This window comes from Ceratotherium simum, chromosome 13 (assembly GCF_057802395.1).
Source record: "Ceratotherium simum simum isolate JZ-2026a chromosome 13, ASM5780239v1, whole genome shotgun sequence".
In the NCBI taxonomy this organism is placed as follows: domain Eukaryota; kingdom Metazoa; phylum Chordata; class Mammalia; order Perissodactyla; family Rhinocerotidae; genus Ceratotherium; species Ceratotherium simum.
Window position 1 is genome coordinate 23,627,032 of NC_141912.1, and position 14,923 is coordinate 23,641,954.

At 39.3% G+C, this 14,923-nt stretch overlaps 1 protein-coding gene across 4 annotated transcripts in view; it reads left to right on the forward strand.

Moving 5' to 3' along the window:
- Positions 1–14,923, forward strand: part of CARMIL1 (capping protein regulator and myosin 1 linker 1) — a 326,380-nt gene that overhangs the window by 153,078 nt on the left and 158,379 nt on the right. For all 4 annotated transcript variants that reach the window (XM_087438110.1, XM_014788706.2, XM_004432061.3 and 1 more), the window contains 3 exons: positions 1,630–1,727; positions 2,060–2,130; positions 2,381–2,454. In XM_087438110.1, coding sequence (XP_087294236.1) covers positions 1,630–1,727; positions 2,060–2,130; positions 2,381–2,454 — 243 coding nt within the window. The remainder of the gene's footprint in view (positions 1–1,629; positions 1,728–2,059; positions 2,131–2,380; positions 2,455–14,923) is intronic.

Consider the following 14,923-nt stretch of genomic DNA (forward strand, 5'->3'; position numbering starts at 1 on the left):
GCACACATTTGGGCTGCTGAGAGCTGCCGGAGAAAATCCCACAGCTCCTCAGCTTGGTGTCACCAAAAATTCATGACCTTCACTCTCTCTGGGCTCTTAACAGTCCCAGGAATTTCTTTTTAATTTCTCAGGTTACTTCTCTCTTTATTGCCAAAGTTTGTGGTCCTGTGTCCCACCTCCCCCACCCCCAGATATTTGTTTACAGTGCTTATCCAATCATCTCATACACTCTGTTTAGCCTTTTGGTGGCTCCTCATCTTGTTGAGAATAAAAACCCTTCATTTGACCTCAAAGGCTCACATGACCTGACCTGGTTGCTGCTCAGCTCCCCAGACTCCTGTGTTGCCCCATCCCTATCACACCTTATTTGCTAACTGTTTTGAACTATGTTCAGTTTCTGGTAAGCCACAGGCTTTCTCTTCTCTGTGAACTTGCTGTCGCTTTATCTGAAACACTTTCTGGGTTCACACCTGGTTCGCACCTCCTCCCCCCATGCTTTGCCTGAGTAACTAACTCTTCATTCCCCCCCAGGGCTTAGCATAGATATATTATGTACTGAAGAGCATTTCCCAACTCCCCAACTCCCCACTCTCCGCTGCCCACCACCCCCCACCCCGAGAATCAGTTAAGTGCCCCTGCCCTGTCCCCCTACTCACCTTGTGCTCCCCTATGTTAGTACTTCTCTTCTCATATTGCCTGTTTGTCTGGTTCTCATAACAGACCGCTCATCAGTGAGGGCAGAGACAATATCTGTTTTCTGTTTTGTTCACGGTTGTATGCCTACCTAGTACCTGGTAATGGGTCTTGGCACACTGTAGACATTTAATACAATTTTTGGGGTGAATTAATGCATTCACAAATTATTCATTAAATGATTACTATGTGATAACTACAGCGGCATCAACTAACATTTATTGAGACTTGACCATGCACCAGGGATTGTTCTAATAACTTTACAGGTGTTAATTTCTTTTTCTCATAATTTCCCCATGGGGTAGGTCCTCTTATGTTGCCAGTTCTGTGAATAATGAAACTTGGGGATGATTGGCTGTGCTTTTAACCACTACTCTGTGCTGCCCCTGCATGTATGGGCAGGAACTTTGTTAGGTTCTGAGGATGAGAATGGGGGCTGGGGGGAGTTAGACATGTTCTCTGCTCCAGAGGAATAATAGTTTAGGGGAAGAGATGGTAAAAGGAACAGCTCTTCCGGTATGAAATGCTCGGTTTCTGATTGGACGTTTGTACGGGGTACTATGGAAGGACAGAGGAAGAGATTTGTACTTTAATTCTTTGAAAATTAGTAATTTCTATTTAGTATACATATAATATATTATTACTCCATTAAGTAGAACAGACTATTTTCTAACTATTATAATAAAATCTAACCTTATAAAACAACTAAATAACATGGAGACTATTTACATTGCTAGATACCTTTAGCTTACAAAGGGAAGTGAAATAGTTTGTTCTTGTAGATTTCCAGCTCCCTAGTGCTCAAAAAATGGAATTATATTTACCCAAATTCACGTGACACCCATCTTTGTTTAAAAAAAGGCATATCACAAAATAGATTTCTATGTGCAGTTCAAAAAACTTGATTTTTGAAATTCGTTGTTGTTGCTGTTACAGGAGAATCATGAAAAAGGTCTCCATGGAGCCATCTGAGCGACTGGCCAGTCTCCAGGCCCTGTGGGACAGCCAGACTGTGGCCGAGCAGGGCCCCTGTGGTGAGCGTGCGTTTTAAAACCAAAATGTAAATGGCTGAATGGATGTCCCCCTGCCAGGAAGTTAAGTCTATTCCTAGTATGCTGCTGTAAAGGTACAATTAGTTTTAAGGTGTAATTAGCACCGCACAGACTTAAATATAGGACTTTTGTACACCAATCTTAAGCTGTATTGCATCCTGCTATATACTTACTATAAGGGGGGAGAATCTTTGCTGTTTTCCCAAACGGAAAGAATAATCAGCACTGTCAACATTGGCCATATTTAAGCTTTTAAGTTTTAACTTAAAAATCATTTAGCCGAAAACCTGTCACATTTCTCTTGTATGTTTCAGGTGGATTTTCTCAGATGTATGCCTGTGTTTGTGACTGGCTTGGATTTTCATACAGGGAAGAAGTACAATGGGTAAGTGTATCTGTGTGCACACGCACATGCGCACACACATGCACACATTCACACACACCTGGAGAATATTCCAGAATTTGACTGGCTTATTTCTCTTTTTTCCCCCACTCTTTATTTTTTTGCTTAAAATCTTCCTTTCTCAGATTACGTAAAAATCTGCCTATGTCATTGTCTAATTCTCTTTGCATCTCTCTTGCTTCCCTGATCATCTATGTGGACTATTTACATGAGTGAATTATATTTCGAATAGGATGTGGATACAATTTATCTGACACAAGACACTAGGGAATTGAATTTACAAGACTTCAGTCATCTTGATCACAGGTAAGCTACTTTTCTTTCTTTTTTCTACTCCTAATTTTGCTCTCAGAGCTGCACTTCTCTGTTGCTGCTTACGGATGTACATTATCTCCAGAAAATCCTTTTATGTGGGGAATCAGGAGAATATAAGAATCTCTGGATTTTGCCTTTCAAGTAATAGTTTCAATTGTGTTCATCACTGTGAATGATTTGGGGTGGGGGTGCATGTGTATACCTCAAATCCAGAGTTCATAGTTAGAAACTGTGGAAACGATATAATTCTTAGTTTCTTATACCAGCCCGCAAAAGTCTATTTCATCTACCCTGTACATAAAATATAGTACTATTTTACGTAGTTGCCATTTACAACATTTTTCTAGAAGGAAATTTTATGCTAAAATTCTAACAAATAACTTTTACTTTACAATTTCTTTATAAATTGGGGATTGCTAAGGGTATATGTGCATATACTGGTGGAAAGCAGTTTGCCAATATCTGTCTTATGATAGCGATAATAAAACTATGGAACCTGTTAAAAGTTATTTGAGGGACTTTAGGTTTTAAGATCTTTATTTTAATATATTTGGGGCTGTGGCTAGTGTGTTCAGGCCCCAGAGAAAAAGCCTCATTCAGTGCTCCCTTCTCTCTGCAAGGCCAGACCTGTCCAAGTTATTTCACTCTCTAAGTTGAGCCTTGCCCTCGCCTCCTTCTGTGTCTTTTCTGGTAATTTATCCTGTCCTGTCCCAATCTCCTCAACCCTGGATATGCTGCTGCTTATTTTAGGTGGGCAGATATCAGCGCTACTACAGTGAACCCCAGCCCAATACATCTTTTCTCTCTGTTTGGAATTGAGAGAGAGAAATCTGGGATTCCAGCTGTACGTTTTAGGCCATTTGGACAATGGGAATTGCAGACGGAGTTATTGCCTCTTCTTACCACTAGCATCTTGCCCCCCAAAATACCATGTCAAGTGATTTTTCCACTTACCTGGCAGGAAATCCAGAATTGTAGCGGGGTCCCAGAAGAGTTCTAGCCGACTGAGTTGAGCAAAGCAAAAGTATGCTAGATGGGTGTTGGTCTTTCTGCACAGCCTGGGTCTATGGAGGACGGTGAAGTGGGCTCAGCTGTGTCTGTAATTGTGGCTGAAGTGCCTAAAGCCCCCGTTCTCAAACTTGGATTGGCTTCCTTTTTGTGGAGCTGGCAGGTTGTTCCTGCTTAGAGCCGTTCTCCCCCTTCTATGTTTGAGGGAATGTCATACTCACATTTAGGCAAGATGTTTCCTGTGTAGCTCATGAAAAAGTGAACTGAAAAACAACAAAAGAACATATTTTACTTTGTATTTTCCAATAAAAACAGAAAATTGCGTGTAGAATAAGATAAGAGTAGGTAGGCCTACAGTATCAGGTCTCAATGTTTTTGGTCCCAGGATCCCTTTGTATTCTCAAAGATGATCGTGCTTTTGTTTATGTGGGTTATATCTTTTGGTGTTTATCACATTAGAAATTAAAACTAAAATTAAAATATGTATTAATTCCTTTAAAAATAATGTTAATAAACCTATTACATGCCAACATGGGTACCATTTTTTATGAAAAATAAATGTAGTTTCCAAAATAAAAATAAGTCAGCAAGAAGAGGAGCATCAATTTACCTTTTGGCAAATCTCTTTAATTTCTGACTTAATAGAAGACAGCTGGATTCTCATCTCTGCTTCTGCATTCACTTTGTTAGGATATGTTGTTTTGACTGAAGTATATAAAGAAAATACAACCTTATGCAAATGTGTAGTTAAAAAAGGGAGTGTTTTTAATAGCCTTTTCACAAAATTACAGAAATTCATCTTTGATACTTCACCACAACTCAACAAGTGATAGTTTCTTAAAGATCAGTTGCAATGAGGAATCTGAAACCATATCCAAGAACTCTTTTGTATTTTGTTACATTGAAATCCATTTGGTCCATCTTGTAGTTTGAATGGGTCTTACCCATACATGATTTGGTAGCATCCTACATCGGTCATTTAGAAAATATTGATTCACTGGGTTGTGCGTATCATCCAGATATTTTGCTGTTATACAGTAGAGGGGAAGAGAAGACATTTGTTAACTATCACTACTGATCTTATAAAAAAAGTCTTTAAGCACGGCAAAGCTGTCAAGCTCATAGTGGTAGATGAAAGTTTCCCAAAATTCAAATTTTTGCTTTAAAGATTGTTGCAAAATGTGCTATCAGGTGATTTCCTTAAGTGACTGGCTAACTTCTTACATTTTAGAGGAAATATCTGCTAAATCCCTAGTCTGAATAACTGTACTTTGTCGTTTTTTCATGATGTTCCAGGAAAAATGGGAGCTAGTTCTGCTTATTACTTCAGCTATCATGCAAATACTCTATATTGAGACAGTTATCACTTTGGTATATAAAGGAAGCATTTTGTGCATACTTCTGTTTTGTTACACAGAATATTTAAAAGGCATATGGTCAGGGGCCAAGACTTAATAAAATGAGTAGTTTTTACTTTCTTGTCAAGGATGCTCTTAAATGAAATTGGCATTTGTTTACAGAAACTGTGGGTGTGTGCTGGTGAAGGATATGGTGACTACAGCACAGCTTGGGGCCGCTGCCTTGGTTCCTGCTAAGGCACCGGTACTTTTCCTCACCATTCCTTTTGCACCGTCCATGCAAATTTCACCATGGGGAAAAGAACAAATTGGTTTTAGTAGTATTATGAAAGTAGTTTTGAACTTGTGGACCCCCTGAATGAGTCTCAGGGTCCCCCAGGAGTCCTTGGACCATACTTGGAGAACATCTGGCCTACAGGAGTGAAGACACTGTACAGCAGCCTGAGGTGTTTCTTGGACTTTCTTTGTTACGCCCTTTAATGATGTTTACACCATTAATAGGTTATACGTAGCTTCAGTGCCAAACTTTCCAGCTAATCCACTGTGCTTACTTTGGTGATGATTCTGTCACAGAGGGAAACTATATGTAGAGAAGCTACTAAAGACAGTTACTTGAAATATATAGAATACTATCCAAAATTGAGAAACTTTGTCAAAACTTTTAGAATTTTTCCTACAAGTAGATTTTTCCTGATTCCTTAGATGGAGAATTTTCAGTTCATCAATAAACACTGCATTAATGGAGTGGACAATAACCATCTACTTTTCTTGCTTTAGGGGCTAGAAAGACTTTTTTCATTACTGAAACTCTGGATCAGGAGTTAGAACACTTTGTGTGTAAAGGGCCAGATAGTAAATATTTCAGGCTTTATGAGGCAGACAGTCACTGTTGAAGTTATGTGTCACCACTGTTGTAGCTTAAAAGCAGCTCTAGAGAAAATGTAAATGAATGAGTGTGACTGTGTTCCACTAAAACTTTATTTACAGAAATATACGTTGTGGGCTGTAGTTTGCTAACTCCTGCTCTAGATCATTGGCTTCTGATATGGGATGTAAATACTCAAAGGACAATGCAAGATGAGCTACAAAAAAATATTAGAACTTCTATTTATATTTGGTGTCGACTCATGAAAATTTCTGTTTTTGTTTTATAATAGGTATATTACTGTTGTAGTGCTTAGTATATAATAACTGAATATTGAAAAGTTAGGGGGTTCTGAAGATTTTTTTTACTGCACTGGGCTCGATTATTAACAATAGGGATCACTGCTCTAGAGGTCATCTCTCCTGCTAATGCCTAAATACTTTGACTTTTTTCAGAGCCCTACCTTAATCACCCTAATCTTAAGTTGATTGCGTCTTTCTTGAGGATTTCATTTTTTTCCCATGACTCTCACTATTAAAATTAGAGCTGGCTTCTATATAAAGAGGCTGCTCTCAGTCCTGTTTGATGGCCTGTATTAACAGTATTTTGCTAATCAAGTTACAACAGATTATGTTGGGTGAGCATTTCTATATATAAGAAACTTGAGGGGCCGGCCCTGTGGCTTGGTGGTTAAGTGCGCGCTCTGCAATGCTGGTGGCCCGGGTTCGGATCCCGGGTGTGCATCAAGGCACCACTTCTCCGTCCATCCTGAGGCCGAGTCCCACATGCAGTAACTAGAAGGATGTGCAGCTATGACATACAACTATCTACTGGGGCTTTGGGGGGAAAAAATAAAATAAATAAAATCTTAAAAAAAAAAAAAAAAAAAAAAAAGAAACTTGAGCATGCTTATCCATGAAGGAATAGTCTGTACTTAGATGTACAGTTGTTTGGAGGTGTTCATAGTGGCATAATTTGTGTGTGATGTGGGTGGTTCTGTAAACTTGAGAGGTTTTCTTTTTTTATTTAAAAAAATTTATTTTATTTTATTTTATTTTATTTATTTTTTACCCCAAAGCCCCAGTAGATAGTTGTATGTCATAGTTGCACAGCCTTCTAGTTGCTGTATGTGGGACGCGGCCTCAGCATGGCGGGAGAAGCGGTGCGTCCGTGCGCGTCCGGGATCCGAACCCGGGCCGCCAGCAGCGGAGCGCGCGCACTGAACCGCTAAGCCACGGGGCCGGCCCCATTGAGAGGTTTTACAAAAAGGTATATTGTTATTTTTCTCATTTGGATGTGAATCATGGAGAAGAGAATGAAGGAATTAGCAAACGAGAGGAGAGATTAAGCGGGCCACATGTTGAGCTAGTTTGTTAGCAAATAAGGGCAATAATTCTCATACCTATACTTGAATTTTCCCACTGTATCCTTATACATACGTACAGACATAATTCAGATACAAGTAAACGGTTTTGTTCACCGTTTACATTTATTAAAGAAAATTCTGCATGTGTTTATATAGCTGTCCCTGAACCTGATCATTTCAGCCAGACTTCCTTCTAGAAAGCTTTTCCCATTTCATACAGTCAATATGAAAGCTCTTGTGAATGGTCCTCATTTAAAGCTTTGTTTTTTCATTCCACTCTTTCTGCCTATTGCATTTAGTCATCATAGTTGGAAACATCCATTCTTAACAAGTCCTTAAAACCATCAGTGCTCCTGGAATGGAAGTTCCACGAGGGCTGGTCTGTTGTTCATGCTGTACGACATGATACTCTGCAGTCAAACCAGTGGCTCGGAATAAAGGATTTTCAAGGGAAACTGAACTGTGCTGGGAGATTGAGGGGATTATTTCTGGAAATCCCATCAGATTACTCTAATGCTTTCTCCCCCATACTCAGGCTGGCAATTGTTGCTTTGATGGCATTCTTAACCCAATTTTGCTCTATGTTAACAACCAATGGCTGAATCACGTCTAAATTCCTATATCATTCTGTGTATTTCTTTCAGTTCACTCACCTAGGTTATTGTCTTTTTTGCACCTAGGGGTTTGTAACTACCATTTTTCCAGGACCAGTTCAGATTCAAAGTGGGTCTTGTCTGTAGCACTGATGTTAATGTTGCAGATCTGGTAACAGGGAGGACTTACCTTGGTTTTGGCAGATTTATCTTCTGAAGCACAGAGATGGAGGAAACAATAATCTGTATGTGTGTGAGCACATCACCACATGTAGGACATGGGTTTAGAAGGCACAGGACTAGGGACAGGGCATTGCCCTTGTCACTGTTATCACCCCAGAGACCCTACTAATGTCCTCATCCTCACACTTCTGATTTGCCTGGGATCTTCTCTTCTTCAGAGATGTGCTGTGTTAGACTACTGTAACCATTATATTACATGACTTATATAGCCTCATGAATTGAGAAATGGAGAAGCAGATACAGCATACTGAGGCTGCTTATGAGTCATCCAGCATGCTATTCTCTCTTCACTGTAGACTGGCTTCCCTCTTCTATATATTCTGCTACCTCGGTGAAACCTTTAGGATCTGCCCAGGAGTTTCAAGGTAGATTTATAAGCAAGATGAATGCTGTAATTGATTACTAACTAACTAACTAACTAACTAACTAACTAACTATTGCTCCATCAGAACTGAAGGTGAGACCAGGGACCCTGTTGTTGCTGAATAAGCATTCAGGTATGAGGATGACAGTGGCCATACTAGATCCATCCAAGTAGTCCCTGGAGAAGAATACTAATTAGGAAGTACTCGGAAAATGCCCACTTGGTTGTTATTTATAGCTTCCAAAATTTTATTTAAGTATGTTCTTAAAATTCGTTCTGGTTTAGGTATCAATGGGCCAAAAAGAGGCATCGGTTGAAAAAGGCTTTGTTATACATTTCTCATGGGATCTTTCAAAGGTCTGTAAGCCCACATGTTGAAAATATAATTGCACTGTAGTTTGGAGTGGCAGGGAGTGATGAGGGCAGAGGTAGCAGTGCCAAGAAAAGAGTATATAGCTTTAAATACATCGATTTTTCTTGTTCCCAGAAGATTTTTAAGAGGAGCTAATCTCATCAGTCCTCTAAAAACTCAACAACATGCATCATTGAGTTTCAACTTGGCTCATGAGAGCCCAGCCAGCAGTTCATTTCCTTCAGACTCATGTTTTTGTGATGTCATATTTCTTACTCATCAGGGTGACGTTCTTGAGCCTGATACTTTCAGGAAAAGAGTTTTGAGTGTGGGTTAATGTTTGTCAAGGTTATCCTAAGGGCACTGGTGTAATTCTTTCCTAATCTAAGCTCTGTCTTTTTATTCTTGCTCTCATTTGGAAAGCAAGAAATGAAGTGTGGAATCAGGTGTGAAATAGCATTAGCTTCTGTTTCCATTCCAAAATTTCTGTAAATAATTCTGTAAAACAGTGGTCTCCAACCTGGCTAAGATGGGCTCTGTGGTGAACAAGTTGATGATATGTTGAGGAACATGGAGAAAATAGTAGTACTCATTTTATGTTTATTTTTTTCTTATCCCTTTTATTTGTATGTATGTGTATGTTTTATACTGAGCCTATTATATTGGGATAGTAACACAGGTATATAATTTATAGATAAGCATGCAGAGTTGGGGGAGGTTTGTGCTCAAAATACCTTTCGGTTAGGAGTGAATGATCAAAAAATTTAGAAAGGACTTTTTTAGACCTCTGGTAATGGCCTCATCTGCGAAGTGTTTCCAGTTGTCACATCCTTCACAGAGTTAGTGAGTGGTCCAAATAAACATTTAATAATAATCAGGACATGCCTCTATATAAATTAGAATATCAGGAAGGAATAGCTAATCCATGACATTTTAAATGTTTTAAGGCTGTCTAACTCCCATTTTCAAGCTAGGTGTAAAGGAGAAAAGTCTAGATTATCCCCAGAAAGGCTATCAGATGAATATGTCAGGAAGATAACCTGTGGTTCTGAGTTTTACCGGCCTTTTGAGAGCGTATTCCATTGTGTGCATGCAGAAAGCACACAGAGTGGCAGAACTGCATTCTTGCATCAAACACCTCCTTTGAGCTTTTGAATGTTTGTAAGATTTATTAGGGGGAAGTCTTTCACTCTTGTGGTATGCGGATATACTACAAATAATCACCATGATGTTCATTGGATTATTCTCTCCACCTTTGTACTTTTCTCACATTGTAGATTATGAGGCTTGCCAGACATCCTTCAAATCTGTTGATTACTTTTGTTCATTAACACTTTCCTGGAGTAGTTCACAATGCTTATTCAAAAGTCACAGTGTTTTTACAATTTCAAGGAGGAGGCAGGCAGGGACAAGGGAGTAAGGATGAAAATTTGGCCTGAAAATAGTAACTGGAAAAATTAAATTCTTATGAAGTCACACAGATCAGCAAGATGAGGTAAGAACTGCTAATTCAATAGATTATCTAGAATCTAGAGTAGCAAAGAATTTGACAAGCAATTTAGAGTCTAAATTGCTTCTTTCTTTTTTGCATTTTAACTTCTTTTAATAGCCCTCAAATATTAGCAGTTTATTTTTGATGTCCAAAGCAACAAGAGCACAATCGTTATTTAAGAAATCTCTTCAGAATATATGTTAGGATTGACATAACATAGTAATTTGAAAAATCAGAAACTAAGTGGTTGGTTGAATGTAATGACAGGGGTTTGGAATCTGTGATCTGAAAACTTCTGGATATCCCACCCTAGATTCCCCTGTAGAGTAGGTTGAAGACTTGTGACAATATGGAAACCAGATTACTCATTAGTGCGATGATAGCACAGTTAAGACAAGAGCTCATAAGTCACACTGCCTGGGTTTAAATCTTGGCTCTGCCTAGACTTACTTTGTGACCACGGGGAACTCTCTAACCTCTTGGTGCCTTGGAGGTCTTCATCTGTAACAGGGTGTTAAGGATAGTGCCTCCCTCCTGGGGTTATTGTGAAGACTACGTGGATTAATGTGTTTAAAACACTTCATACTAGTACATAAAACTGTTTACATAAGTATTGCTATTTTTGTATTCTAAAAGATTTGCCCTCTTTTTAAATGAACAACTCTACAAAGTGACCAGTTTTCTTAACTGAAAGAAAAAGAATTATAGTTACAAAATCCCTACATTATGGAAAATTTTGGATTTCCCGAGACTAGTTCATGGTTTTTTCTATGATGCTCTTGTCTTGTCAGTTTTATGATGGCGTTTTCTTCTGGAAAGATATAAGTGAAAATCTTGATTCTTTTGAGTTTTAAGGAAAGGTTTCGATTATTCAGAGAGGTGGAGATGAGAAATAAGGATCCCAGCTTTTATTGCAAACCTCAACCTGTGGCTGGATTAACAACAACAACAACAAATACAACTTCTGTGTGTAATAAATTTACATCAGGAAAAAGGTTTGGGAATATTAATTGTCTCATGTCTCTTCAGCCCAGTGTAAGAAATGATTCTGTCATGTGGCTCTAAAAAACATTAACACTGGCTCTTCCTTCTCAGGGTTTGGAGTCTTGAAATGTTTTTGTTCCTAATCTAAGGAAATGGTAGAAGTGTCATGGAAATGTGCAAGAGAATACTATGTTGCCATGTTGCCAAGACTCTTGAGAGTCCTAAACTGCTGTAACTCCTCAAGGCTAACTTGACTCTTCCGATCAAAAGTCACATGGTGATTAAGCCTCTTAGGAGGTCAAAGCAAAACCCAGTGGATGCACAATAAATTCCATAGACTGATGGTAAGACGCTGTTAACCACTTCCTGCCGTGAGACAGTCAATCAAGAGGACAAGCACTGGTGTTTGGAAACCTTTCTGCATTATGTAATATATTCACAGCAGTACTCAGTGAAAGCATGAGAAAGGATTGGTCCTGATTGACACAGACCCTACCAGGGAAATCCAGGGAGTTCTTTGCAGTGAGTTGGTATCATCAGCACAGCAGTTGGGAGGCCCATGTGAATGCCAAATTGAGTTTTTATCCAAGATTTGCTTATGTGCTCACTTATTACTGTGTTCTAAGAAAGTCATGCAGGAAAATGAACTCTCAGAAATGAAATTAGTTATGTACCGTCTTGTGCATTTTCTATTTAGGTGGGATCGAAACAGAGTTTTGATCATTACTGGCTCCCTGATCCTTGGCCTCCATATTTGTTCTGGCTGTCATGGTGGCTTGCATGTTCCGAGAGTAACGAATTCTAGGAATCCTGAATGTCACTTAATTCAGACCTCGACTTTTCCATAATGTTCGCTGAAGTGCTTCCTGGATACTTGGTCTTCTCAGACTTAGAACTCCCCATTCTCTGCTTGAGAGATGTTAAGTACCTGAGAAATTGAGGTTTTACGTGTTGTCGTATGTGGCTATAGTTTATTCATATAGTTTGTTTCTATTTTATATTCTAATGTATGAACATTCCACAGTTTATCCATTCTGTTGATCAGATAATTTGGCTAGCTTAATGACTATTATGAGCAATGCTACTAAGGCCATTCTTATACTTGTTTCCTTAGAGGAAAGTGTGTAGATATGTACCAGAATGAAAATAATTGTAAAGTCAACCACTATGTCCACCACTTAGGTCAAGAAATAGGTTATTGCTCCATGGAAGACTTGCATAAATCAGTTTTCAATCACACTTCCTTCCTTCTCCCCCTGCCCCACCCAGTTGTAACAATTATCCTAATAGTCCTTGTGTTTCTGTATAGTTTCATCATAAAAGTATGCATATTTTGATTGGGGTCGTATCAACTCTCTAGTCAATTTAGGAAAAATTTTTATTTTACCTTGGCTCTTATTATAACCTCTGAACCCACCTTCTGCCTCAGGCCTCTTCCTATCTCTGATACGTCTTGCCTGCATTGAAGAAATTGTTACCTTCCTCTGCTACATGCTAGCTAAAATGCGGAAACGTTTCTCTGCTTAAAAGCTTTTTATGGTTACCCTGTCCATATTCATGTTCCCCTAGTGTAGCTTTCAAGCCTTATTTCTAGATACTAAGTGTTCCTGGTTGTCTACTCCTGTATAGAAACCATCCCAAACTTAATGGCCTACAACAAGAACAGGCACTTATTGTTATTATCTGTCACAGTTCTGGGGTTGATTTGGTTCAGCTCAGTGGTTCTTGCTTGGGCCCTTTCAAGCAGTTGCAGTCAGATGGGGGCTGGCTCTGGAGCCATCTTGAAGGCTTCCTCATTTACATGTCTGGTGGTTGATGCTGGCTGTCTGCTGGGACACCTCCATGTGGCCTTTCCATGTGGCCTGGACTTCTTCACAGCAAGGCACCTGGATTCTGTGGGTGAGCATGTCAAGAGAGAGAGCTAAGAAGAAGAAGCCATATTATTGCCTTTTCTTTCCTGGTCATGGAAGTCACACAGCGTCACTGGAGGACATCTGTATTGTTTCCAGTTTTTGACAATTATGAATACAGCTGTTATAAACAATAAATAGAAGTTTTTATTTCTCTTGGATGAATACCTAGGACTGAGATTGCTGCATCATATGGTAAGTGTATGTTAAACGTAATAAGATGCTGTTAAACTGTTTTCCACATTGGGTATGCCATTTGCATTCCCATTAGCAGTGTATGAGGGTTTCAGCTGCTCTGTCCTTGCCAGCACTTGATATTGTCAAGTTTTTAATTTTTTTTATTATTGTTTTTTTTGATGAGGAATATTGTCCCTGAGCTAACATCTGTGCGCATCTTCCCTTATTTTATATGTGGGATGCCACCACAGCATGGCTTGATGAGCAGTGTGTAGGATCACACCTGGGATCCCAACCCGCAAACCCCAGGCCACTGAAGCAAGGGGCGTGAACTTAACCACTGTGCCACTGGGCAGGTCCCAGGTTTTTTGTTTTTTTTTTTTTTAATTTTAGTAATTTAATAGGTTTGTAGTGGCATCTCATTTTGGCTTTAAATTGCATTTCTCTAATGGCTAATAATTTTGAGCATCTTTTCATGTACTCATTTGCCATTGATACATCATCTTGGATGAAGTATCTATTTAGATCTTATGCTCATTTTAAAAAATTTGGTTGTTTCTTATTATTGACTTCTGAGAGTTCTTTATGCATTCTGGGTCCCCAGTCCTTTGTCAGAAATGTGATTTGCAAATATTTTCTCCCGGCTTGTGGCTTGTCTTTCCCTTCTCTTAACAGCATCTTTTGCAGAGCAAAAATTTTTGGTTTTGATAAAGTCCAATTTACCATTTTTTTCTTTTATGGATCATGCTTTTGGTGTCAGATCTAAAAACTCTTTGACTAAGCCATACCTTGCTCTGTTGACCATTTCTTCTGCCTAGAATGTGTGTCCCACCCCACTCCCTCATCTCTGAAGGCGCAGTAACTTCCTGCAAGAACCTTCCCTGACTGCCTTTTCTTGATTAACATCTCTCTTATATGCACCAAAGTACTTCATATTCCTCCTACTCCATAGGGATTATTTCACTTTATTATAGTTGCTTTTATTTCCTGAGTCTTCCCTTAGGCTATCCCAGGCGATCAGTATCAGGGGGTGCGGGGTGGGGGGGGCGGCGGCGCCGTCTTGCTGTGTTCATTGTTTCATCAACCCAGTGAATCACGCACAGTGGGTGGCGCTTGTTGAACATATGAGTGGATGGAGTTGCTGGGCATTTTCAGGTTCCCATGCCTTTGTATATGCTGTTCTAATTACTTGAAATACTCTGTTCCCTTTTCCCTGTCTGGTTGGCCCCTTCCTATTTTTCAAGCCCTGTGGATCCTCCCCCCTTTGCTCCAGGCTAAGACCGTACTTGTGTCTTCCTGTGTTCTTAGGGCAGTTTGAGCATGCCCTCTATTCAGCATGTCTCCCTTGTGCTGCAGATAGTTGAGTGGGGGTCTTTCTCCACCACTGGAGTCTGGTGGAGGAACAAGAGCTGCTCTCGCTCATCACTTCACCCTCAGAGCCTCATAACCCTGCCCAGTATTTAGTAGATACTAAATAAATAATTAGTGAATGAATGAAGATACATGATTGTCTTTTTCTAATTCGTTTTTCACATTAAAAAGCCTAGGCATTAACATAATTTAAAGAAATATAGTAGGGAAACCATGCCAACATGCGTGAGTCTCCATCATATTCTTGGACAATTTTTTCTGGAACAAAATTTTATTTACACCATCCACAGAGTATTTTATAGCTCTTCTAGATTGTGAATATGGCTCATTATGGAAAATTTTAAAAATATAGTGCAGGAATTGTGTTAGAAAAATTT